Source organism: Macadamia integrifolia, chromosome 2 (genome assembly GCF_013358625.1).
Source record: "Macadamia integrifolia cultivar HAES 741 chromosome 2, SCU_Mint_v3, whole genome shotgun sequence".
Taxonomy (NCBI): Eukaryota; Viridiplantae; Streptophyta; class Magnoliopsida; order Proteales; family Proteaceae; genus Macadamia; species Macadamia integrifolia.
Window position 1 is genome coordinate 8547781 of NC_056558.1, and position 26990 is coordinate 8574770.

Consider the following 26990-nt stretch of genomic DNA (forward strand, 5'->3'; position numbering starts at 1 on the left):
CACCGATTTATAACCTCAGATTCTCAATACCAGCGTCTGCCATCCGAACCAAACAAAGATGCTACAGAATTTGATAGGTTCCAGAATCGCCCGTCGAAATGCGGACCAAACAATATTTCTTGTTGACAAAACTACCCCTAAGATGCTTTCTTCAGTCCTCGTATTGGGTTATCGCGATCCGAACCATCTCAGTCCCTTTCGTGGACCACGGGCCTGACAGACCGGATCTCAAAGGGGTCAGTGATCAGTTATGAGTAGATCAAGTAGGTTTTGATGTAAAGTTACGCCCGTACAATATTCATAAGACTACACCATCTTAGTTACCCAATCAAATGCTCGATTTTCTGACAACATCAGATGAACGGTTCAGATTTATGATGATGCTTCGATGATACCAACACTAACGGCTGACGTGTACATAACAATACGAAGCGTCCTTACCTTCTTTAACCGCCCACCTCAAGCTTAACGACAAATTCAATCTCGCCACTCTCTTCGGTGGTTCCGCTCCAGTGAACGAAGCAGAGAAGCAGCGAAGCCGAGCTCCGCTCACGATGGAGAGCTTAGCCTACTCTTCATCCATCTCCTTCGTCTCCTCTTGTTCTCGCATTTCTCTTTCTCGAAGATATCTCTCTTCTTCGTCCTGCAAATCTCCAATCTACACATATCGACCAATTGAAGGTCTCAGATCTTACTCTTCTTTTTCTTCTTCTTCGTCTTCTGTGTCTGCTGTCATTGGTCCTCAATCTCGATTCTCTCTTTTGAGCCCTAATCCATTCGATCCTCTTTTGAAGACGCACAGAACTCAGAAGCTCATTCAAGCCTCTTCGAGCTCCGGTGATAAGGTACAGACCGCTGGTTCTGCTCCTCAAGGAGCGAAACACGTCCCCTTGGCGATCTCGGTGGCCATTGGAGTGATTGTTCGTTTCTTCGTTCCTAAACCAGTTGAAGTCACTCCCCAAGCATGGCAATTGCTTGCGATCTTCTTATCGACGATAGCGGGACTCGTGCTGAATCCTCTGCCCGTTGGTGCTTGGGCTTTCCTCGGTCTCACAACCTCGATTGTTACGAAAACGCTTACTTTTTCGACTGCGTTTTCCGCTTTCACGAGTGAGGTGATTTGGCTTATCGTTATATCGTTTTTCTTTGCTCGTGGGTTCGTGAAGACGGGGCTTGGGGATCGAATTGCGACTTACTTTGTGAAGTGGCTGGGGAAGAGTACTTTGGGGTTGTCTTATGGGTTGACCATAAGTGAAGCTCTTATTGCCCCGGCTATGCCAAGTACGACTGCGAGAGCTGGGGGTGTGTTCTTGCCAATTATTAAGTCGCTGTCGCTTTCTGCTGGTAGCAGACCCGGTGATCCGTCTTCAAAGAAGCTTGGCTCCTATCTGGTTCAGTCACAGTTCCAGGTTCAGGATCTTTTTCATTCATCTCTTACCTAAATGTTTCAAGATAGTGAATTTTCAATTTTTAATTTTACCTCGTCGTTGGTTTAAAATTTCTACATTCTACAGTATAAAGGTCATATTTGGTTCCATTCAACTAATGGTTTTCATTTTTCAGTTTTCTTGGAATTATAGCGTCATTTCAAAATGCTCTGGATATATTTAGTCCAAAGTGACTCCTTTATTATACCCATGATTGGATTGTTATTCTGTTCTGGAGTATGGCCGAGGGTACTGTTTCTCAGTCAATCAGTTACTGAAAATATTTCAATCTATGCGTCTCACATTTCAGAAATTGAAAATAAGTCCTTTTTCTCTTCATCTTCTGAACTTGATCATCTGTCAGTATATCATGTACTTATTCATCGCTCTTGTGTGATGCATGACAGTCCTCTGCAAACTCAAGTGCTCTTTTCCTAACTGCTGCAGCTCAAAACCTGCTTTGCCTCAAGTTAGCTGAGGAACTTGGGGTCAAAATTGCCAGCCCGTGGGTTTCCTGGTTCAAGGCTGCTAGTTTGCCTGCATTTGTTGCTCTTCTAGTTACCCCATTCATCCTTTATAAGCTCTGTCCTCCTGAAACCAAGGACACACCAGACGCCCCTGCTATGGCTACAAAGAGGCTGGAGCAGATGGGTCCTGTCACAAGAAATGAATGGGTTATGGTTGGCACGATGGTTCTTGCCGTCTCATTATGGGTCTTCGGGTAAGTGGCATGAATCTTTGGTTATTGAATCTCAGATGAATTTATTTGTATAAAATCTCAAATAGAAAGCTATATTAAAGACAACCACCACCTTTCTTTCACCCATAACTATGTTGGTGATATTAATTTTCACATCATGAACAATATTCAAGTTAGTATTTGATTAGATCCATTTAACACTATTGATCTTACTGGATAAGTGTCTGCATCAATATCAGTTGACTGTCAAGAACATCTGAGAAATGTGGCATCCATTTCATTGTGCTTCACTAACAATGCGACTGTGAAGAGTGTCATCTGGGTTTCAACTCTAACTCCATCCCAGTTGAATTGTCTTCATTGTATCCTTGCCTTATGGATGCCTAGTTTGATTTCCCCCTCCATGACTCCGTCTGTGCCTGTGCAGCGGGACTACATGTTATATCATTGGAACATTTTAGTTGGTGTTGATTGTGCATTACTCTCCAGTGAGTATGGATCTTCACCATGGACTAATAAAACTTGTTATTCCCACACTCAGTTGATGGAGAAATTGGAGGTGATGGATATTTTTGTTTGTGGTGGAGATTTAGTGTGGAGGCAGAAGCAAGATTCCTACTTGCTGTTAATTGGACAAATTTCTTTTGAGCATGATTTATACTTGACTTGACTTGGTTATATTGGTTTTGAGCTTCTTTGTTCCCTTTGAAAGTTATCCGAATATTTTGAAGATTTCTGCTCAGAAGAGCATGAACAGAAAAGGAGAGTTCGAGAAATTGAACCTTTATTAGGAAGAAGGATACCTTAATTTACAGCTGCAAATGGCAATTTCACCTTTAGTCATTTTCTAATTGGTGAAGAGTGTCTCCAGGGCGCTTTGAAATTTAACATTGTAGCCAATCCAGGACTGTTAAACAACTTGGAGGCTTGACATGGCAATAATACTAATTGGAATGTGATGGTATGTGTCAAATTGATGTTAGCATGATATTCTGGCATCTGAGACTCACTGACACAAGGTTTACCAGAAAGGAAGTCAATTTGATTTTCATTTTCTCACTGGTTTTTAGCTTCATATGCAGTGTCTGTCATTGTCCTTTTGTTGCAGAAGTTCACTATTTTAATTGTTTTATTTGTTGAGGATGCTTACCAAGTTACCATACGTTTTTAAACACAAATGAATGTAAGCTCCATCTTAAAGCTTTGTCCAAATTTGGATTGTTTTAGAGGATTATTTTCTAAAAAATATTTATATATGTAGGAGTTTATTTAGACAACCTCAACTCAACCAAGCCATATCCCAACAAAATTGGGTTGGTTACACAAATCCTATTTCACCATTCAACTCTACCTAGACCCATACTTATTGTCAACCCTCATTTTAGGCATGCCTTCTACTCCTTCTGCTCCTCCAATTTCAATCATGTGACCCTTACCGGTGATTTAGAGGTCTTTGTTGTACATGTCCATGCCACCTGAAACAACTTTCTCTCTTATCATGTATTAGAGCTATATTTTTAATGTCTTTAGATAATTTATATATGTAGTAAAAACTATTACAAAAGTGATTAAAGAAAAAATAGAGAAGAACTAAAACTAAAGAGTGAGAGAGGGAGAGAGAGAAAAAAAAAAACTAAGCATAAACTGGAAAATAAGAGAAAAAAAAAACTAAGCATAAACTGGAAAATAAACTAAGGGGAATAATAAAATAGGAGGGGGGAGGAAGGGGATTTTATAGGGTTTTTTTTCTTGCTTCCTTCCTTCTACAAGTCTTCTTTAAGAAAAGAAAGAAAATAAAATTAAATTAAATCTTGGTAAAAATCCTCATTCTCTGAGATATTGTGTGAGGAAAGAGAGGATCTGTTTCCATAATTATTAAATTCTGTTCTTTCCTTACAATATTCACCAATATCTTGCAATCTTGATTAAATCATAAAGGAATCTTTGCATAGCATCTTCAAGATCTTGTAAGGTGGCAAGGAGAGAAAATAATCTTCAGGATTTTGTAGGAGAGAGGATGTGGTACCAATGAGTGGGTCCCACCTTTGGACTGGTTCTTGATTCACTTTAACCATCATCATAGATTTAGGGATCGGGATCACATCTGTTGTATCTGCCGAGTTGACTTGAGATCAGCTGGGACTGATCTGGGGAGCCTGAGTTTGGACCTATGAGGAGTGGCCGATCAGATTCCCAAATCTAAGCCCTAAATCCTTTTCAATCTTCTCCCCACTTTGCATTTTTGTTATGCCTTTCTTGATGAATAGTTCCAATAGCTGTCTCTAATTTGGAGTCTTTTAGTATTATGTTTCTTTGGTTAAGCCAGTAGTGTCTCATTCTAATCACCTTCTCTTCCTGTTATCATTTGTCCTTTTAACAATGATTTTTTTTCTTTTTAATTTATCATTTTTTCTCTAAACTTAGCCTCCCTTTTTCTTAAACTCAATTACACCCAACAATCAATTTCAGCTCAAGGCAACTGAATTTAGCCTTGTCCTGTATAGTTGGGGTTGCTTGAATCGTGTTTCAGATTTCCACTTTGTAGGACAGTTAGCAGTACACAAATAGTAAAATGGTGCACCATTGACATCAATGAATGGCATAGAGACAGGGATAGCTAAGGATTCACAAGCACCATCATGGCAATACAGAAGGGTCAACTAGTGGCACTTTTTGTGGCCCGTGGGATACATTGCAGTCATGAAACCGATCCCTTGCAAGGTCACTATTTCCTCAGTTGTTTGTTTTGATGCATTTGCAATCATTTGTTCACTGAGTTCTAGTTTGTAACTTTTGTTGCAAGTCATGGCATTTTATTAGCTTTGGTGATCTATGATAGCTGGACTAGTACATGGTTTAATAAATCAGATTTTATTACTCTGATTGGTGTGTGATTGGTGTGTTAACTACTCTGCTTAATCCTTTTGATTGTTGTCTATGGTCTGAAACTCTGAATCTTATTTGTTTCTCCTCACTTCTAATTTATTTCTGCAATTTGGCTGAGATAGTGGTCTTTCTTTCTGACAGACATGCTAAAAGTTTAAATTGTGTGACTTATTGTTAGTTTCTAATTCTTCTTTATCTCACAACAATTGTTCTTCACGGATGGGTCAATTGTTTTTAATAGTTGAAATGGCTGCTTAGAGAATGTTAATCGTCTGGAAGTTTTTACTTTCCACATCTGAAGTTCCTAACTTGATAGGTATAGGTTTTATGTTTCGAGTGGCTCTACATTGTATCTACATTCTCTTCGACATTGTATGCTTGAGGGCCTTGCAAGCCTTAATCAATGAGAAGAACCATGGCTTTTTGTTCTGCCTAAATACCATAGGCTTGGTTGATGGATTCTAATGTTGCTTTGTCTGTATGTAGGGAGGCTCTTGGCATAGCAAGTGTTGTCGCTGCAATGCTTGGTTTATCCATACTTCTGTTGTTGGGAGTCCTGGATTGGGATGATTGCTTAAGTGAGAAGTCTGCTTGGGATACTTTGGCATGGTTTGCAGTTCTGGTAGGGATGGCAGGCGAACTGACAAACCTTGGTATTGTAACATGGATGTCCGATTGTGTGGCCAAATCCCTTCAGTGTTTGTCATTGAGCTGGCCAGCCGCATTTGGTGTTCTCCAGGCTGCTTACTTCTTCATTCACTACTTATTTGCAAGTCAGACCGGTCATGTAGGAGCTTTGTTCTCTGCATTTCTTGCCATGCATTTAGCATATGGAGTTCCTGGTGTTTTGGCAGCACTGGCTTTGGCATACAACACAAATCTATTTGGAGCAATAACTCATTATAGCAGTGGTCAGGCAGCAGTGTACTATGGAGGTATTCCTTTAAAATAGTTCATTCTTTCATATTGTTTTTTTATGCTACTGTTTGCCATGCTTCTTTCTCATTTGATTGTCCAAATTTGATTTCACAAATTCATTCTTCATTTAGGACCCTTATTCTTCCTTCCATGACCCTGTGCGTGTGCATATCTCTCCTGTGGATGTCTAAATTGTTGAAAACATGGCATGCTGATTTGCTACTTTTCCCTGTATGACCTTTTGATTTATTTTGGTCAATATCCATAACAGCATGGAAACTGATGATTTTTTTTACTTTTTTCATCTTCTTATATCCCTTATTATGACAGCGGGCTATGTGGACCTTCCTGATATTTTCAAAGTAGGATTTATCATGGCCCTTGTAAATGCTACCATCTGGGGAGTTGTTGGAGGTTTCTGGTGGAAATTTTTGGGCCTCTACTGAGTTACAGTTCTCATGTAAGTTCATATTGATATGATTACTATGACCTTTTACTTGTTGACATCATGTTTTCCTGTTTAGGATCCTGTTCATTTTTCATTAGAAGAAAATACCTAAAGTGATTTTTTAACAGTCAACTCGAGTTCCTGGCAACTTCGCACTGAAGTGGTGATGGGCATTGGAATAGATTACACACCCTTCTAAAACATTTTTAAGTAGATTTGTGTTACCTTGTTTTTCATATCCAAATGTATACTGAAGACCTTAAGAGCATTGATGGAAGTATAAGATGATGTTCCAATCAAGATTCAGAAACTATTCTTGCCCAACTCACCTCCCTGTAATGATGATTATCCTATTACTTGTTCAACAGTAGTTTGTTAAACAATAGTTTTGGAAGGCATTTGCATGTCTGGAGGAGAATGATCTGAGTTTGAGGACTTTCTGAACGGTCTTACTATGCGATGTAACAGTTTCAAGGTCTTGAAATATAGTTAAGGGTCCATGGCATGGAATCTTCAAAATATTATCAAGAGATAAATGACAATTTGGGTTCAACTGTCAACTTATTCGATCAACATAAGTCTAAGCTGTTTAGACCATTAACAAAATGAAACTTTCTTGCATTTTAAGAGATGTAATGTTTGGTAGTGTCTAGATCATGATTAATGTATGTATAAGTTTCACGCTTTAAAAATTTCATCGATGTTTACCAAAACATTTTTATCCAAACTCTTTGCAAAAGGGGGTCTGAAGGTCTTCCATTGAAATAAAATGGAAATTGAACAGCTTAAAGGATTCTCTTTTGCCCTTTCTTGAAAGATAAAATAGTAAAGATAAAAAAGGGGGGATGCTATGTGATTGTACACTGTATTTAACAGAAAAGGAGGACAGCAAAATTGAAAGGAAAGAGAGGGGAAAGGTAAGGGTAAAAGAGGGATGGATATAGTTAATTTGGGCTTGGAGCATAGGGATTTGAAATGGCTCTCTGTTATGGGCTTATGGGCTATGGGTTAGAACTTATCAGTTTTGGGGGAAAGTATGGGTTATGGCCTTTTTGGGTATATGTAAAATTACCTATATGCTACCCAGGTAAGATGGGTAATATTTGTGGGGGTGAGACCTTACTTCATATTTTCTTATAGGGGTAAGAAATCCTTACCCTCATCCTCCAAATTAGGGTTGGGAAACAGGTCAAGGTTTAAAAACTTGGAATTGGATACAAGTTGGATCAGCTGAGTCCACCGATTCTGATCCCGAGTTCTAAAACCATGAAACAGTAACCAGTGCCACCACTATATTCTCCTCTTTTGCTTCCTTGATTGATCATCTTATCCTCTTGTTAATATTTACAGTATTCTTTCGACCTGCCCCACCAAATACTCTTAAGGCCTTGCTGGGACAATAAATCCATCATGAGGTTAAAAGAGTCTAGCAGTAACACCCTGGGTGTAGCTCCACTGGTTCAAAAGTGTTTTGTGTTAACAGACGTCTTTAGTTCAAGACTATTTGTGACTGATCATAGGTGTGGCTGTGTGTGTCCGGGGTTTTCCCGTGGGCCTGAACCATAAAACAGGTTCGATGGTTCCTCATTAGCAAAGAAAAGACCTTGATTGCCATGGTAGTTGCATCAAAGTTGCACTTGTGGCAGTGCAACAGAGCCCAGTCCACTTTTGAGTGATGGTTGGACACCGATCCAAGGGGCAATTATGTGTGTATATACATGGTAAACCGAATCCAAATGGGACTGAACCTAACATCAACCGATAAGAGAACACCCAATTAAACAGAATCTAAATCAAGCTGAACCCATACCTTCACCGTATATAAATATATATATATATATTTATGGTAAACCGAATCCAAATGGGACTGAACCTAACATCAACCGATGAGAGAACACCCAATTAAACAGAATCTAAATCAAGCTGAACCCATACCTTCACCGATTAGTTTGGTTTCAGATTTCACCCCTTCTCAGGTCGAAACCAATTCAGTCTTTCCAACCAAAATCATATCAAACTGATCTGCGACACCCCTATCATATACTTTATGGCAATTAATTGGCACCAGACATCTATCATTTTCTGACGTTAGTTTGTGATTTTTTTTTTAAGGGTAGAGAATGTTTTCAGTCATTGCATGCAGAACTCATGGAAGAAGTAGAACAGGACCCTTGAATCCATACATCGAAATTTGAATAAATCATCATACACGACATTGATGGGGGCCTTTTACTCGGAGAGTCAATCGAACTATTAATCTTTCTTTGATCATAGAAAGTCTCATCTTCTTGGGACTACCACTGACTTATTATCAATCGGAAAAGCCTTGTTTCGTTACAATAACAACGATGGTCTACGGTCAGCTTACCCAAATAAGGATTCCTCCTTAAAAGAAAAAATGGAGCCATATGAAAAGCTGCTTCATCCACCAAAAACACACACGCATAGCCCATTTGATCTTTTGCATGATTAGAAAGAAAGAAAGATAGATAGATAGAGAATAACAAAGTCTAAGAAAGATTCTAAACTTAGATAGATAGATAGAGAGTAACAAAGTCTAAGAAAGATTCTAAACTTTCCATATTTTCAACAGTCTCTTGAAAGCATCTAGAGAAAAGATGAGAAAGCAAAAAACGAAAAAGCTGCCATCCATAAAAAAGGAGTCCCCTACAAAACCCCTCCCCCCTTCCCTTTACTTGCCAAAAACCCAACTCATGTATCTCTTTCCTACCTAGTCTCTAAAATGAGGGCAACTCATGGAAGCTAATTGCAACTATCTTTTCCGCAGCACGTCAGACATCTATTAACTTGATTTGATCTTTCATTGACTAAGAACAAATGCCGGTGAGTGGTGGCCCTTGCCCGGACACTTTTTTGAATTTAAAGATGATTTGATGGGCGCGTACAAGAAAGCTTAATTTCTTTCTTTCATGTCATGTCATCTCCACTTCCATGCTTTTCCTTAATAGCCACAAAACAAATTTCCTGCCTTCTTCCAACAAGTCAGTATCTTCTTTGAGGAATATCTGCAAATAGCTTTACTGTATCATTGAGAGAATGAGATGTCAAATGGGTTCACATGCATAGCACAAGCTCAAACAGGAGCACATGGATTCATGAGAAAGTCATTGGTGTTGCAGGGAATATGCTTGGCCTGTCAGGTTTTACAAAAAATGTTCCAGTCAAATGGGCTTGTCCTGATCTTACCTTAAACAGCATGATTTAGTCATCTGTAACTGTTCTGGATTTGATCTCAGTTCTGATTCTCAAGTAGACTGATCATAAATGATGAATTTCTTAGGATTAAAGTAAAGTAAAGCTTCTATGGCTTCCTTAAAGAATGTGGGTTTCCAATCAATACTGAGTTGATGCCATTTTTGGATCATAGAAGATCTCCATCTGAGTTTTTATAGATTTGAAAAATGATTAAGAAGTATTTAATGAGAATCAGGGTGTAAGGATGAGAGATCCGTGTATCTGAATCCAAGATAGATTTGGGTGCATGTTCATGGGAGTAAAGAGGAACCAATCATTAGAATGAAGCATCTTTCTAGGCTTTAGGGTTTCCAAAAGAAGAATCATTTCCCAAATCAAGAAGCCGAGTTCTGATTCAACCATGTTCCTATCATATCATATCTCAGTAGAAAGTCTAGCTTTTTATCATTTTGTGGAGAAAGTAACAAACTAAACAGAAAAGCAAAGCTTGTCAAATCATCTACTCAATAATTGTATCCCATGCTCTCTCTCTCTCTCTCTCTCTCTCTATAGAAGTGGAACATCCCAGCTGGGTAACAGCTTACCCTGCAAGTTAAGCTAGTTAACAAGATTAGCCACTGCTAACCCAGAAAAGAAATGGGACTTGATTATCATATTATGAATTCTTGGTATAAAACCTTCTTGTAGAGTGTTGGGTGGGTCTTTTGGGTGGGGCTCCTTTACTGTACAATGGAGGTGGTAGCTTAGACCCGTTGGCTTAGAGCGTACAGTTGGGTATCATGCTGAGACGCTTCAGGATGTTGGATCTGAGTTTTCACCTCTATCTGGTGCTTTTGATCTCACAACCAACGCTGGCTTTGGGGTTATTGGGCACAGTTCTCCAGCTATGAAAGCTCAGCCCATTAACTTGTCCATGACTAAATGGGCTATTTGCTTTCAAAAAAAAAAAAGATTAAATGGGCTAGGGATTGGCCCATTAAAAAAAGACTGGTGACTCTATCACTCAAATGGACATGTGTCATCACAAAACCGTACGTGAAGCAGTTAAGCACAGGGAGCTGATCCGGTTTCGAATACTATGTTGGTTCCAGAATCCAGACCAATCCTTGAGCGGAATACATTTTGATAATTAGGCAAAGCATGAAAAGCCAATAATAGATTGTTTTTTAGTCAGCTGGCTATTGCGCATGAGGAGCCAACCTCATTAAGTAAGCAAGATGGGCCAAGGGAATGGGCCCTGCTGGACTTAGATGAGCTAGAAAATACCCTTGGCTCAGCCCAAACTAGAATAAAGCCATATGAAGTGAAAACAACACCTACAGGGCCTTCCAAAGCTCAATATTCAAACCCTAAAGTAGCATCTAATCAATAGATTACATGTCATTCCAATAACAGTTCTACTGATAGGAGACTTATTCAGCTAATGCAATAATTCTTGCTGTTAAGAACCCTAATTTAGAATATGTTTTTCCTTGGAAAGTGAGATAATAGAGTAAGGCCCAATAGCTAATTCTCATTACCCAATGCATTTTAGATTAATGATTCAATTTATTGAATCTAATGACCTTCTAAACTTGTGGTACTATAGTCTATTCTATCAACTCATAGTGAAAGAGATTACAAATTTGTGGCTTTTGCATGGGTCAACAGCCTAAATAGTGGACCCCATGTCTATTCCATTATGACCCTTGTGCAATACCACATAATCCAACTTGAATTGTCTATTCTATCAATTTATAGAGAAAGGGATAACAAATTTGTTGGTTGTCACACATTTTCATGGACTTGGTTTTGGACCTTGGGTCTGTTTCATTGCAACACTTTATCCCCCAAGATTGATATCAATCATCTTAATCTTTTTTTCTTGGGTAGTTATCCATAGCAAAGGAATGTGATGCAGACAACTGAGTTGCTTAAACATCTGTCTCGTCATGGTAGGCTTGAGCTTTAGCCACCCTCTTGGGACACCCTCCTTTGATCTCACCCCTACCACTAGCCATCCTCTTGGGACACCATCCTAGTGGCCTATGGTCTCTTGTAAGGAATGAAAAAAAAAGAAAAGGAATGTGACAATTGTCTCAAAAATCACAAGACAAATCTAAATTTTCAAGATTTCTGATATTTTTAATCTAAACCGTTTGTGCTTCCTCAGAGTTGGGAGTGTACATAGTAATATCTAGAGTACCGGTACACATGCATAATATAATAGGGATGCATGTCACCATGTGCTCTCTATCCAACGATTTGAATGGACATATCGTTGTTCATGTGGCATCTCTGCCTTGTGACGTTTGAAGATACAACATAATCCTGTGACAATAATAATTCACTTTTTCTTTTTTTCATTATAAAATTTGGAAGTAAATGCAGATCGTAGCCGAAATCTGCTGCGTGAGCCAGGTAACATGGTGAAGCAAATGGATGCATTTGGTTTCTAGCTCTTTTAACCACTACTGGGCCATAACAGTACCTGGGCCTAAATGGGCCCTATTCATTACCTCAATTCTGTTATGCAAAGCTGCAAATAAACTACATTAATCTGAGACTCACTTGTATTGGTTGGGTGAGAAGCTTATAGGATATCTGAACCCTAACCCACAAAGGAAACCATAACATTCCATTACTTTTTCCATTTGAAATCTAAGTGGGTTATATTTTGGAAGGCCCATTAAGATATGGCCCATTACATTTTATTAGATTTGTGTTGGGTATACGATGTCTTTAATTTCATCTGTGGCAAAAGTGGGCTGAATTCCCTTTATAGAATTTCATTATATTTTTGTAGCTAAGTTTTCTTTCCCTGTAAGCAAGCTAAGAGAGGTGCGAGGATGTGTGTTGTAACCCTATTTTCCGTTGATAGTGAAACATGATCTCATCTCATCGAGGGCATAGATAATCTTATTGAATCTTGTAAATTTGTGTGCATTGTGTGATTGCTTGTTTTGTTTACGTTTCTACAATTTGACACCCAAATCAAGACTGTAATATTAATAGACCCATTATGATTTGGACCATTATGCTATGAAACAATTTTTTATTTATGGGAAGAACATGAAAGCGAATGTTACGGTGTGAAATGCGTGTAGATCATATTTCCTTAGTCGGCTATTTTTCTGCACTGACGACGGCAAGGATTCGCTGGCAACAGCAGAATCTCCGCTAGTTAAGCCAAGCCAAGCCGAGCTGTACACCTTATTAAGCTTTCTTTTTTCTTCGGTGCTTAACCAACGTTCATATTTGACATCTCTTCTCTGCTTTGAAAACATCTTTGGGGCCGTAATGCATTTGAGTCTCATTTCGTCTCATTTCATATAATTTCAATTTGAGTTTATTTATTATGTAAACCCCTAGAGTCATATTCTAACCTTACATCTAACCCAAGTTGGTTATTATATAAAGAGAAAGATAGAGTGGCCAGCGGGTCGTGAACTTCTGCTCTCTTTTCTGTATGTCATCTGTTTCTCTCTCACCTCTCACCTCTCGCCTCTCGCCTCTCGCCTCTCGCCGTTTCTCTCTGTAGATTGAAAAATCAAAGATTTAAGCCTTGAAATTTGCTTTGCCTTAGATGAGATTGATCGGGTAATGACGAGCGAGGTTGAGTGAGAAAGAGAGAGAGGGGTTTTCGGAAATTTTACTTTGTTTGGCTTGCTTGCTTGCTTCTTGTCTACTGGTTCTAAGGGTCCCTTCTTCTATTCTTTCCTTCTGGTTTTGATGGGTTCAGAAGGAGAAATACTGAGAAGTAAAATATATAGGCAAGCTGAGAGGGATCACTTGTTGTTTAAAGCCTCAGTTTCTACAAACTTTCGGCCATCCAAGTCTTGTTTAAGGCATGGGAGTGTTTCTTTCTCCATAGCTTCTTAGTGAAAGAGAGCTTCTTTCAGAACTCCTCTGAGCTTCAGAAACTGAAAGCAAAGTGGGCAAAAGAAAAAAAATTAAGGCCCTGATATAATACGTTTTGTTTAAAATTCTTCAATTCCTTTCAGTCATGAAGAGACTTGCTAGCTCAGATTCATTGGGTGCTTTCATCTCCGTTTGCCCATCTTCAGGTAATACAGTCTGATCCAAATTATTAAAAAACCAAAGTGTTTTTAATGGCTTTTTGGAGTCTTTTCTTTCTGGGTACAACATGAACAGCTTAGTTTGTGTTGATTAAAATTTTTTGCTTCGAGGTTTTTCTTGTCTTTGAGCTTGTTTTAAAGCTTTTTATGGTGTGGTCCTTCATGGGTTTCAGCTTTTGTTCTTGGATCTGAGACCTTAGCACTTAAATTCTCTGTCTTCTACTAACTTGGCTAATTATCTGTGAACTGCTTTCAGAGGAGAAAGGCAGCTCCCATGTTTACCGGAGAGGATTTCAGTCCATGCTGGATGGCTTAGACGATGGAGATTGTGTTGAAGAATCTGGTCAGATCTCTGAGAAGAAGAGGCGATTGAGCGTAGATCAAGTGAAAGCCTTGGAGAGGAATTTTGAAGTCGAGAACAAGCTTGAACCAGAGAGGAAAGTGAAGCTAGCCCAGGATCTAGGCTTGCAGCCTCGACAAGTGGCCGTTTGGTTTCAGAACCGTAGAGCCCGGTGGAAGACCAAGCAATTGGAGAGAGATTACAACGTTTTGAAGGCCAATTACGATTCTCTTAAGCTCAATTTCGAAGCCCTCCAACAAGACAAAGAAGCTTTACTTGCAGAGGTAATTATAATAAAAGAGTAGTCTTGATTAAGCCTTTCTTTGATGTATTGGGCAATTTAATTTATCAGAGAATGTGGGTTTTGCAGATTAGGGAGCTGAAAGCGAAGACCCAAGAAGATAACACAGAGAGCAATGTCTCAGCAGCTAAAGAAGAAGAGATCCTGATCTCGGAATCTGTTGATAACAGAGTTGTAACTGAACAGAGTCAGATCTCCATGGCTGCTGCTGGGCTTGGAGGATCTGAGACAGCTGAACCAAACCAAGATTGCAACAACAATACTGCTTATGGATCTTCCGACAGCGATTCGAGTGCGATCTTAAACGAAGACAATTGCCCAAATGCGGCAATTTCTTCATCTGGAGTGTTTCAGCAACAACAATTACTGATCTCTCCAGCTCCGTCTTCACTGAGATTCAACTGCTCTTCAACAACATCTTCTCCATCACCCACTTCGCTCAATTGCTTCCCGTTCTCAGATTCAAGATTGGGTTCAAAGAATCCACAGAAAGCGTGTCAACAACCGCAGTATGTGAAAATGGAAGAACACAATTTCTTTGGTGCTGAGGAGCACTGCAATTTCTTCTCTGATGAACAAGCTCCCACCCTTCATTGGTACTGCCTTGATCAGTGGAACTAAAGCTAACCCAGATCAGGAATGAAGCAGAAAAAAGAGAACCCATCGAGAATTTTGTAAAATGGAACTGTATCTATGTCCAATGGAGACCATTGTACAAAAGAAGTTGCAGCAGAAGCAGTGGAGAAGAAGCTTAATTGATTAGGGAAGAAGGGAATAAGTCCATCAAGAATAAGACAAACAAGATTTAAAAAGTAAAAAGCAAGAAATGGAAGACGACTTGCAGAGAAAGAGAGAGAGATTGAGAATTCACGTGGGTTCCAGAAGGGTTTCAGAGTATAGTGACGTACTGGGCAGTGAATGAGTCTGGGTTGCTTCTAATTTCTTTACGCTTTACCGCTCCGTACTAAATTGGCGGGAATCATTAGCTCGTTTGTTAATCACTCTTATATGTAAAAAAATCATAATCCTAACGGGGATTAAGAAAAAAGTAATCTATCTTTGTAAGGGTAATTATGGGAAAAAAATTCAAATTCTCGTCTTATTCTCTTGTTTCAAGTAATATATCATCTCGGTAATTCAAAATTCCTGAGATAATGGGGAAAGAGCGGTGATTGAATTAAGAGATTACGATCGAATGGCTTATATGTTAGGGAGTAGTCTTAGAATATCTACCCGAGACGCACGTTATAACCTTCCAGGGACAGCACCAAAGGGACACTACCAGTTGGCTAGTTGCAGCTGACTTTACTCTGCACCGTCGGATGTGATTGGAACTCAGGTTTCCAAGCAAATCCAATGGTTTGCGCTGGAGGACTACGTTTCCCCAAGGTGCGGCAAGTATCAGCATAGTCTGTCCCTCTTTGCCTGGATCGTATTTGCTGGTTTAAAATTGGTATTTCCATTTGTTCTTCTTCCGAGGCTAAATCGGTAAATACATAGGATTATCATAATTTGGAATAAAAGGAAAAAAAATTCATAATTTGTTTAGTTAAAGGTGCTTTAGGTTGACAGTTACTTATTATAATTAAGTCATATCTCGTCAATTTATTTTTTACATACATTCGTTCAATCCGAGAAAAAATAAGATTTTAAAACACGTAATGCCATGTTAAGGAGACTAGATGTTATTAACTAACTCAGTAATCTCCCCTTAGACGATGTGGAATTAAAGTTTGTACATTATCACTAATCTTTTAAATCCCCTGGTAATCGTATTCTTGATAGAGACATCTCATCGATCTTCTAGACTGTCTAGTATTTGCCATATTCTTGGATCTCACAATTGATTGACCTTTAAGACTTAGAAATATTCTCAATACTCATTATCATCTCGATGATATTCTTACATGATGTGATCAATAAGTACTTAAAAATATCACGCAAGCATTCAAAACACATAGTCAACCTAGATTAGTATGGAAAAGCCCCAAAATTAGTATATTCTTGGCCTCTAGGGTATTTTTATTCGAAAATCAAATCGATTTACATTAAGATCAGCCTTGACCGATTCTGATTCAGATCAATTGGATCGAATGATTCTTAAAACCACAATACCACTGGCTATGTTACACATGATTTTAGTGCATGATATCGGAATGGATATTGACTACCCTCAAAACCATTATGATATCAAAATGGTTCAGTCTCGTCCGTATCAAATAGAAAAACCTCTACTTTCCCTAAAAGAAAATGGATACTTGACTTTTTTTATCTTTGACCCGTATCATTCAATTAATATAATATCGATTAGGTATCAAGATTAGAGACTTGCCAGACTGAGATGGACCACTCGATATAGACATCCAATACTGTTACTTAAAACCATGGTGCTAGTTGGGGGTATCAATTGGTTGGTTCGGTTTGGTTTTGGTTTGGTTGAATCAGTTTCTGTCTATAAATGAGGGAGACCAAAACCAATTTATTAAGGAACTTCAATTTTCGATCGGTTTCGGTTTCGATCTCGTTTGGCTTCAATTTATTTTGATTTTTCAACATCGGATTAATACCGATTTAGATCGCTTTATTATTGGGCTTGAACCATAATGAAATCTTACATTCATAACTTATGGTGACAAGATTTGACGAAAAAAATATTTTAAATTTATGATTCAATCATGATTTGTCGTTGTATAAGAAAGATAACTAATATTAAAACCAATGGATGACAAATTATTAAGAAGATAACTAATATTGAAATCACAAAATTAACTCTATTATGAAATCATTCATTTAACTATCCAACTAGTTTTGTATAGTGAATAAGGAAATAATGGAAGCATTATTACAACTTACAAATCAATTGCTCTATTTATATTGTAATATTCAATGATTTGTGAAAATCCTTTTTACAATAAAAAAATTTCTCACTAATATTGTAAAAAATGGATAGTCAGCAATTTATAATCTCAAAATCATTTTTTTTATGGGTTTCATTTGGTTTGGTTATTGGTCTGTTCGATTTGGACCGATTGAAAATCGGTCCCAACATACCTCAGTCCAAAACCAATCCAATAAGGATAGATTTGGTTTGGTTCGGGTTTTATTGGTTGGTTTTGATCTGTTTTATCAATTTGGGCTAGGTTTTGACACCCCTAGTGCTAGTTGTACACCATTCCAAATTAGGGATGTAAACGGATCGGATCGAATGTGTTCGGATTCAGATATTTCTAGACCAGACACGGATACCCCTAAACGAATATGGATGTGAATTGAATTCAGATTTTCAGCTATCAGTTTACTTTTTGACTTGTGTGATTCAAACCTTTCTCACCCCAATGAATATAATTTGTTCTTAATCTATCTTTCTATGTTATTTTAATTTTTTTCCTTATTCTCTATAACCTTTTTAAACTTCAAAAACCCCCAAAATCATTAATTAATTATTTAATCGAATTGAATAATTATTTTTTAAAAACCCCCAAAATTTAATGTGCATACCTTATAATCGAATACAGATATCCCTAAACAAATACAAATTTCGATTATCCATTTACACATCCCTAATTCTAACGGCAGTGTCTCCGCTGAGCTCAATTTTAGATGCAACCATGAACCTATGGTGATCTTTTCCATTTTTGTAATTTCAAAACAAAATTGAGGAAGAGAGAAGAGGTACAAAGCAAGAGCTATTCATATAAAATTCAGTGAAGTATGCAGAGACACGCACAAACACCCACAACGCCACACAAATCTCTCTCTCTCTCAAAGATATGTCTCTTTCTCTCTCTTTCCACTTTTTTTTCTCGTTTTCCACAGTTGAAAGATATGGGAACAGACCTAGTAGCCTCTTTATAGGTTATAGTAGGCCTTACTGCCCACTCCCCCAAGGCTCTCTCTCTCTCTCTCATTTGTGAATCACAACCGTTAGTCTGGCTCTAAACAAAGGAAAGAAAAGAGAAAAAGGTTAAAGAAAAGGAAAAGTGTGTATGTGGGCCCAAGGAATCTTGAAAGCCGTGTCGTATGATTGGATTTCAAAATACGTGTCCGTTGGGGACGCAGCTTTATGGTGGCCAAAATCTGCAAACTTTCTCCATTAAAACTGTTCCCCAAAATTTTTTTGTACGGGACATAGTGACACGCCTCCCTTACCTTCCCTTGAATCGCTTCCCAAGTTCCCTTTAGAAAAAGGCAACAGCTTTTTATGGACGGTGCCGTCTATAGAAATATCTGGGGTGACCCTACCTAACCAGGCTCATAGATGGGCAATGTGGTAATTATTAGTAAGAAAGTAGTTATCTGTTTAAAATATGGACATGAATTTGAAATCAAATTATTTATGAAAATTAAATTGTATTATTTACATTGAAACGGTAAAACTATTTATTAAATGGTTTAATTTTGATTTTAAAGTTTAAATCATTAGTAAACCGTTAAACCAATTAATGTATGCATAGTAAATTTAAGTCAATCAATGTGAAGTTTGAATATATTTTAATAATAAAAAATTAATTTACATCAAATAATTATTAATAGAAGCATATAACGAAAAACAATTCAATTCAATATTACAATTTACATCACTTTCATTAGAAAATTTAAAGGTAAAAAAGTTGTTTGATAAAAAATTAGAAAATATAAGAAAACCATTTATAAATGATTTCGGTTTTAATTTATGAAACCGTTCACTAAATGGTTCGATTTTGATTTTACCTAAAAAATCTTGCACCAAATCGAATCGAACCGTATACACCAAAACAATAACCGATTAACACCCTTATTTTGGAAGCACAGCATATGCTTTGTCTAGACGTTTTTTAAAAGTTGGGTTGTTCAAAGAGGCATCTGACAGTTAGGAAGATTCGAATAAAATTCAAATGTGACAAATTGTAGCTTTCATCGCATCCTCCAACTTATCTTTCAATACAATGATCCTCCTCTTTTGACGAATGACATATATTTTTTTTAATCTTTTCAAAAAATAAATATTCTTATAAAGTTGAAGGAAATAAAACCATAAGATCAACTATGGTATTTTTCAAAGAGACCATCTAAATGACACCTATGTATAGGTGTATTTAAATTCTGACATGTTCTTTTAATCACCATTTGTTTAATATATCTTGGATTTCTATGTTCCAAATATATAAAGGAATCTTAATCCAAAAAAGAATTTAGACAATTTAACCCCTTGAACTAATTGGCCACGCTTATTATTACAATTATTATTACTAGATAAAGGTGGAGGGGATAGAACACACGGCCTTCCTTAGACTTATGCTAAATTCCGGAAAATATTGCATCCAAACAAAAGGTCCTTGTCTTTCAAGTTAGGATCGAAGGAAGAAGAAAAAATACCTTCTCAAACCATTAGCTAAGAAAATCCATCTGGCTTGACATGGTTCGATATGAAAACAAATCAGGATCCATTTTTAACTTCCTTCAAATTTCAAAAATAAGAAAGTTTAGGTATCCTAGCACCTGTATGTATCTCTCTTTTTTCCTCACATGAAATGATCTCATTACACTTTAATGTATGACAGTATTTTGTTGCATCTCATTGGCATTCCCCTATGCCACTTGCTCAAAGAACTCACGTCCTTCCAAAAATAGCCAACAATAGGATTGTATCGATCGATTTAGTCACCTAGGCCTTTAGTACATATTGGCCCAGATCATAACCAACCGATGAGCTAATTGTTATTTAAAAACAAAACCAAAACTATAACTGATTGACTTTCGGTCCAATTGGTTTTCAGGCCTCTCTCTCTCTCTCTGGGTGTACTTGGTTCAACAATAAATCTATGAATATTACAACTTGATGATCAATTGATCAAAACAACTCCTCAATACTCTCGAGGTAAAATTATGTGATTCTGGCCCCAAACCTCACATATACCAAAGCTCATGCACCGAGTACACCTTTAAGTTCTGTCTCTCTCTCTCTCACATCAGAGTTAGGGTTTTTCCTTTTTCTGTTTTTTCTGGTAAACCATTCAGTTCATCTATGGTTCATACAATGTATTCAGTGTAAGGGACCATAATGCAGTCCGATCCTTTCCGCTGTACGCTTGAGTTTCCGCCAACACATTTTGTGGGGCCTGCCTGCATAACCATATACAATGAACATAACCAGATCCGTTCGATCGACCTTAGGAGTAGTGTGATGCCGTCACAGCTCTTAAACAAATGGTGTACGTATGTTGCCGAAAATGATAGATTCCCTGTGCCTTCTTTTCCTTTCTCCTGTCTTTTACGTGAGAGATGCAGCGATGTGGTCGCCAACATCTATCATGTAAGTGGGACCCATGATTTTTCAGTTTTAATTTCAAGTGAAAGAAGTGTGGCCGTGTGAGTGGGGAATTTGATGTGGGGCCCTTGATGTATCATCAAGACATCATCATCATCAACACCATCTTCATGGTGGAATTGAAGGTGGATGGTGATTGGAGATGGGATATTCATGAGTTGGAAATTTGGGAATTACTTTTCCTCTCTTCGTCTCTCTCTCTCACTTTTCCTTCTTTCTTATGTCCTTTCACTCCTAATATTTCAACAAAAGAAAACAAAATTTTTTTTTGGGTAAATGGTAACTATGATTGTAGTGAGAATTAATCATATATTTTACCCCCTCCAAAAAAAATCATTTTTCAAAATTTAGTTTCAAATTCAATCATTTTATAATTTTAAAAATTTTAACAGTTTATTTCGTCATGTGATAACTCTAATTAAGTTGAAACTTAGCATATTAACAAATGACCATGAAGTCTTCCTCTTTATAAAATTCATCCATGTTTGAATTTCGATGCAACAAAAATAGCATATAAAATATTACCAATATTACAAAAAAAAGTTAAACTCAATTTCCCAATTTGTTTCCAAGTTTTTTTTTATTTTAATTGATAATTTCATTTTCCGCGTAGCTGGGAAATAAGGTGGCCATGTTCCATTTTGTCCATACACTCACTAATACTATGTGTCTATTGCTTATATGCAACAAAAACTCATTATTTTTTCACTTTAAAACTTTATTTTTTTATTGTTATTTATGTGCTATCATCATGAAATGAAATCATTTTATTAAGGTATTCTATCTTTACTATCGGATTGGTGGAACTAACCACAAAATAGTACCTTTCGTACTTCAATTATGAAACAACTACAAAAAGGCATAGATGATTTCGATTCAAAGTTGATACTTACAATTTAGGATATTTATTTAAGATCAAAGGGTTTTGTTAGTAGAAAGGTTATCCAAACATCCTAGGAATTCTTTATATTGCAAAGCTAAAAGGTATTCGTGTGTTATCCATGTTTCCATCTCTATATGGTATTTTGGCCTTTTTTTTTAGCGCCTCACTACATCACAAGTGACCATCTTTGAAAATATTTTAACATAATAATATTGTAACCCTATACAATAAATTTATCAAAATACCCATATAGTTCCTAAAGAAAATTTTAACTTTTACAAATGACGGAATATAAGACATGGTACCCCAACACCCTTACGTCACGCTTAGATCCTCCCTCAAGATACAAAATAAGTCCTTAAATAAGAGAATTACTCAATTATGAAAATAATGAACTCTCCTTTCCAATGGTTGTGTTGATGGATACTTCAGTAATATATTGGTAAGTGCCATCTAGATTCTTTAAGTATCTATCACCACAACATAGTAAACTCAAGTGTCCTTATAAACTATAGTTCCTTGGTGCCTTATTTTCTTCCAACTTTGGCTTTTCTTGTTAATAAAGTCTTAAACATGAACACTTTGATCATGATGTCATACGAAAATATATGGTATATGACCTATGCAAATAATTAAAGTGAAGCCCATATCAGTTCTCGTCTAGTGACTTATTGAGTGCTCTGAATTTTAATCTCTCTCTCTCTCTCTCTCTAGAGAAGTCTCAAGTTAAAGTCTTGAAGAACTTAACCGGCAGTCACCGGCACTGCCATTAGCATCGGTACCACCGCCGCAGCAGCAGCTGCCGCCGCCACAGCAGACAGTTGAGACTTGGGATTGCTTGGAAGAAGACTTCAGAGAGTTGTGATAGTCACGTCAGAGTATTGAATGGATTTTATTGAAGAGTGAAGGAATGAAACAAGTTGGTGCCTTATTATATACCACGGCCAAACTTTAACACAAGCGTTGACGTGAAGCGTAGAAACGCGACAACCCAATAGGGTAGATGGCTTATCCATAAGCACTAATGGAAGACTTTCCTAAACCTTTGGATTCAAAACCACTCATCCAATCACTGGGTCCACATAAGAGACCATGGTTTTCCTTTTCTGTGGTAAGAGGAGCCCATGGTTTAACACACTCTTTGTCTCTCTTTGCGTGCATGCACAGGTCTCTCGAGAATGTGGATCAGGTTCTGTATGACAACTATTAATGTACGGTCTAACTAGCATCGTACAAACTTGTACAATACAGATTAGAAATTGATCCGAAGGAAGTTTTGAGAAAGAGGCTTCGATGCCAAAGTCAAGTCTTAACTTAGAGAGGAAACCTTAGTAGAGTACTCAGTACGTCGAGGGTCTTACCTTTCAAATTTGCTAAAGGTCCTTTATATAGATGTTTTGGTGATTCCCCTTATTGGCTGGATTGTCTCTTTTATGGTCGACTTGAACCTCTCGCTCATTGGTGGGTTTGTCTCCGTCTGCTATGAGCTGACATATCTCCTAACAGATAACTCGACCATGGTTAATTTTCTAACAATTAATTCAATCATTGCTAGTTGAATAATCCTCCTAACATTCTCCCTCTCCTAGGATAGATGGCTTATCCATAACCATTGATGGAAGACTTTCCTAAACCTTTCGATTCAAAACCACTCATTCAATCACTCGGTCCACATAGGAGTCCATGGTTTTTTCTTTTGGGTAAGAGGAGTCTTATGGTTTAACTTTCTCTCTTTCTTCCCATGCATGCATGGGTCTCTGGGGTATGGATCAGGTTCTTGTATAGAACTATTTTCATACGATTTGATTTCTGTGATGTATTCCATCTACGTGGAACAATCTCATACAAATACGAGAACCTGATCTCTCGCTCTCTAGTAACCATATCCTTCTTCTGCTACTCCCAATATAAGAAGCGGTCATTGCGGGCTACATGTATCATGGCTTCTTTCTTCATACATTAATGCTAATCGATTTATTCTACTAAGAAGAGTACTAAAAATATATGTATTCCCATAAGAAACCCACCAATTGGAAACATATAATTAATCATAATCTGTTGCAAGATTTTCTCTCTATCATTGCCTCTTCTTACGGCTTGTACATTGGTTGGACCTAGCGAGATTCTCTCTTCACCTTGGATTTAGTTTCTCTCCACCTTTGGTGAAGAGAGAATCTCTTCATTCACCCCACCCAACATTTGATTGGAGATAAATGTATTTCAGTTTATGAAAAAGGTTTAGAAGTTAAAAGATGAAATTAATATGCAATCATAGTGTCACAATTGGATTAGTAAAAAAATGCCACGGATGAAGGAAACTTAATCGTAAAATAATTAATAAATGCTCTTTTCTTGTCTTCTAAAACTCAAGGGAGAGGGGGGGGATGCTCATGTGTATTGGCATGGGAGCGATTTGTATATGAGGGATCCACACGGTCAATAAGAACAAAAAGTATAAAAAAGAAGAGTGATTGTAAGATGGTGTATACTATCCATACGGTGTCCATCATTGCCCTAAATTCTATTACAATTTTTATCTTTGGAATATACATATTAAATTTTAGAAAAATATTTTTAAAAAAAAGGTACATATTTCTATCCCTTTCCATGTCCTAATATCCATAGAAAAATTATTAAAATACTATAAATGGAAAATACTATGACTTTGAAAGAAAAAAATATATAAAATTTTATTTAAAAAAAAAATCATTTTAAACATCAGTATACTTTTCCTGGTCCACGAGATGGAGAAAAAGAAAAAGAAGGTATAATAGTAAAATATTCTATGAATAAAAAAAATTTAAGAATTAAAAAAAAAATCCCTTGAAATTATAGGTTGAAGGCTTAGAAAAGATGAAAAGAAGAAGAGATAATAGTAAAATATTCTATGAATAAAAGTTTTAAGAATTAAAAAAAAAAAAATCTTGAAATTATAGGTTGAAGGCTTTGAGAAGATGAGACTTGAGTTAGAATACTATTTGAATGATGTGTGCTTGGAGTGGATCAAACTAAGACAATCTAATTAAGTTCTTTCACCAATCAATTCATCCTTGGCGAATGGTGATACACCTTATCTCTAGATCATCATGTCCTTTAAAATAAAGGTCAGACCTTTACTTGCTTATGAAAATAAGAGAAAGTTAGGAGCACACTCCACCATACCGTGTAATGGTTAACTTCTTACAAACTTATTGAAATTTTTTGGGTTATAAACTTCTAGAATGTACATTTTTTTAATAGATGAGGATAAAATCTTCTATTCCTTTCAAAATAGAGATCAAAACCTAGACTTTGCTTGTATGAACATGAAATTCTTTTTGTGTAAAATTTGAATTATAAGATATGATTCATTTTTGTTTCTTCATTATCATTCTTTATTTTATTTTTTTTTCTAAGAAGAAATTCTCTCAAAATATATTTTGTTGGAACAAAAAAATCCCTAGAGAAGGAGAGAAAGGTGAAGAGGAAGAAAAATTATAGGAACTTCTCTCTCAATCAGTTAATGAGACTAAAAGAAACTCAAAGTCCCTCATCAAATTTTTTCCAAAACCCTAATCTAACAAAACTTCATCCTTTCAAAATGTTGAACAACACTATTCCATCTGAATACCAAATAATGGTGCATATGCTAGGATTATTATCCTTGAATGATTTACTGCCCTGGTCACCTTAAGTCTCGTTAGGTGTATTTTATGTTAAAAATAAGAAGTGTATTAATTTTAAGAATCTTTCTAATGCTTGATATGTTAACTTTCATAGTTACTAATATATTGTTGTCTAAAAGTTAGCATCTTATTATATATTATTTTACTAAGCCAAATAATACAATTTTATATTTTTTTTAAAATGAAAATCATAGAAAAGGAGGTAGGTGGAATCTAGAATAAACAATCAAAATAAGACATCTTATGCATAACATGAACTATAAATTTACTTGTGGAGAAGATATTATTGAAAGGGGAAAATCTATACAAATGTCAAATGTATCTAGTTTGTGTAATAGAAAAGGGATGGAGTTGAACAACTGTTCTTCTCCACCTTTTTTTTTTTCATGGAATTATTTTATTTGTGATTGTAATTTATTTTCCTTAAAGTAAAGTCCGCCGTCATGATAATTAAGTATTAGAATGTATACTTTAGTGGAATAACGATAAAATATCGTGCAGAGAATTTCAACTAACAATTGAAAGTAAGGTTTGTGAACCTTTTTAATTTTATGTTAATAATCTTAATATATAAAATTTTAAGAAAATTATCAAGTTAATTGATCATCATACATTATAGTATGATAAGGCGAGCAAGATTCATGTCATGTCCATCTCTCTTCTCCTCTCCGTTGAAATGACCTCTTTGTCCTTAAAATTATTCTTTTTTAGCGGCAATCATTGGGTGTTTTTTACCACCTTAGGCTACGATGCGGGACAAGATAATATAACTTACTTAATTGTGCAATAGTCTTAGTTAGGAAATGGCTGAAATTTAATAGACATATATATAAATCCCAAGATCTCTGTTCACGCATCAAGTTTCATGTCAAATAGATTTTTCTATATAAAAAAAATAAGAGGAATTATAAAACATGAGAGTAAGCCATTAAATGAAAAAATAAATACTTGAAATTTGGCACAAAGATTTTTCCGAATTTTTCTATTTTTATTACAAAAAAGACTTTTACCATCCATTTAAGAAATTTGGGTGGGGTTCTAGGTACACTGATTTTTGGAAAATAATCATCTGTTTTTCTCATCCCTGTTTTTCCTTGTTTTGCTACCTGCAGAACACGTATTGTGGACAATTTTAAGACCAATGCACCAGATGTAATAATCCTCACCCAATCTTAACCGGTGGTCTCCTTATTATCCACGTGTCGCATTCTGCATGTAGCAAAACAAAGAAAAACATGGATGAAAAAAACAGAAGATTTTGATCCCTGATTTTTCCATTAATTTAAGTTGAGAAAGAAAAAAAAAAAAAGACCTGTGATTCTTGAAGTAAATTGTTTGATCTGTCACCTCAAGTGGGACCAGAGGATAGGAACATCAACGGCCAGGTTATGGCCGAGTGGCTTGGCAGGTAAGACAAAGCTGTGATGTAACTGTAGTTAATAGATTTAGATGTTCGATGGCGTAGTGACGCTTTGAAAATGAAAGAAAGCGAACTGATGAGTGATGACTGAAGGAAAATGAGATATCTATCTTTATAAAATATGGATCGGATATTCTTCTGAGCGTTAATCGTCTAGGTTTTGTCCTTCGTTATTTGGACAATTGGACATGTGTATGCACTGATCTAACGGTTATACTTTTATTGATCAAAACAAAGGTACCATATCGAGAATCATTAGATCAGGTTTTAGATATATGTCAATTGCCTAGGTAATTATGGACTGACCTAGCAATCAATGTTCACGAGAGGAGCTGAATCCATAAAACATGTCTGCCCCTTTTTCTTTCTTGTTTTCTGATCATTCAATATGCTCCACGACACATCCCCGGCCATCGGATGC

General features: G+C 36.6%; 2 protein-coding genes across 3 annotated transcripts; both read left to right on the forward strand.

Annotated features, from left to right (window-relative positions):
• Nucleotides 1–454: 454 nt before the first annotated feature.
• On the forward strand, nucleotides 455–6777 carry LOC122071894 (dicarboxylate transporter 2, chloroplastic-like). 2 transcript variants are annotated; one of them, XM_042636358.1, is made up of 5 exons: nucleotides 455–1409; nucleotides 1835–2148; nucleotides 5500–5948; nucleotides 6262–6391; nucleotides 6508–6777. In XM_042636358.1, the coding sequence occupies exons 1-4, from the start codon at nucleotides 555–557 to the stop codon at nucleotides 6375–6377; spliced, it is 1734 nt and encodes a 577-aa protein (XP_042492292.1). In that variant the 5' UTR covers nucleotides 455–554; the 3' UTR covers nucleotides 6378–6391; nucleotides 6508–6777. The 2 variants fall into 2 exon arrangements, with proteins under 2 accessions (XP_042492292.1, XP_042492291.1); XM_042636357.1 differs by having other exon boundaries at nucleotides 6262–6777.
• Nucleotides 6778–13017: 6240 nt separating this feature from the next.
• LOC122071981 (homeobox-leucine zipper protein ATHB-6-like) lies at nucleotides 13018–15396 on the forward strand. Its single transcript, XM_042636478.1, has 3 exons — nucleotides 13018–13641; nucleotides 13910–14277; nucleotides 14364–15396. The coding sequence occupies exons 1-3, from the start codon at nucleotides 13581–13583 to the stop codon at nucleotides 14913–14915; spliced, it is 981 nt and encodes a 326-aa protein (XP_042492412.1). The 5' UTR covers nucleotides 13018–13580; the 3' UTR covers nucleotides 14916–15396.
• Nucleotides 15397–26990: the final 11594 nt, after the last annotated feature.

Excerpts from the sequence above, each read along its gene's own strand:
- LOC122071894 (XM_042636357.1), top strand. The coding sequence starts at position 555 with ATGGAGAGCTTAGCCTACTCTTCATCCATCTCCTTCGTCTCCTCTTGT. Across the intron at positions 2,149-5,499 it reads GTCTCATTATGGGTCTTCGG|GGAGGCTCTTGGCATAGCAA; the intron begins GTAAGTGGCATG and ends GTCTGTATGTAG. Across the intron at positions 5,949-6,261 it reads GGCAGCAGTGTACTATGGAG|CGGGCTATGTGGACCTTCCT; the intron begins GTATTCCTTTAA and ends TTATTATGACAG.
- LOC122071981 (XM_042636478.1), top strand. The coding sequence starts at position 13,581 with ATGAAGAGACTTGCTAGCTCAGATTCATTGGGTGCTTTCATCTCCGTT. Across the intron at positions 13,642-13,909 it reads CTCCGTTTGCCCATCTTCAG|AGGAGAAAGGCAGCTCCCAT; the intron begins GTAATACAGTCT and ends AACTGCTTTCAG. Across the intron at positions 14,278-14,363 it reads AAGAAGCTTTACTTGCAGAG|ATTAGGGAGCTGAAAGCGAA; the intron begins GTAATTATAATA and ends TGGGTTTTGCAG.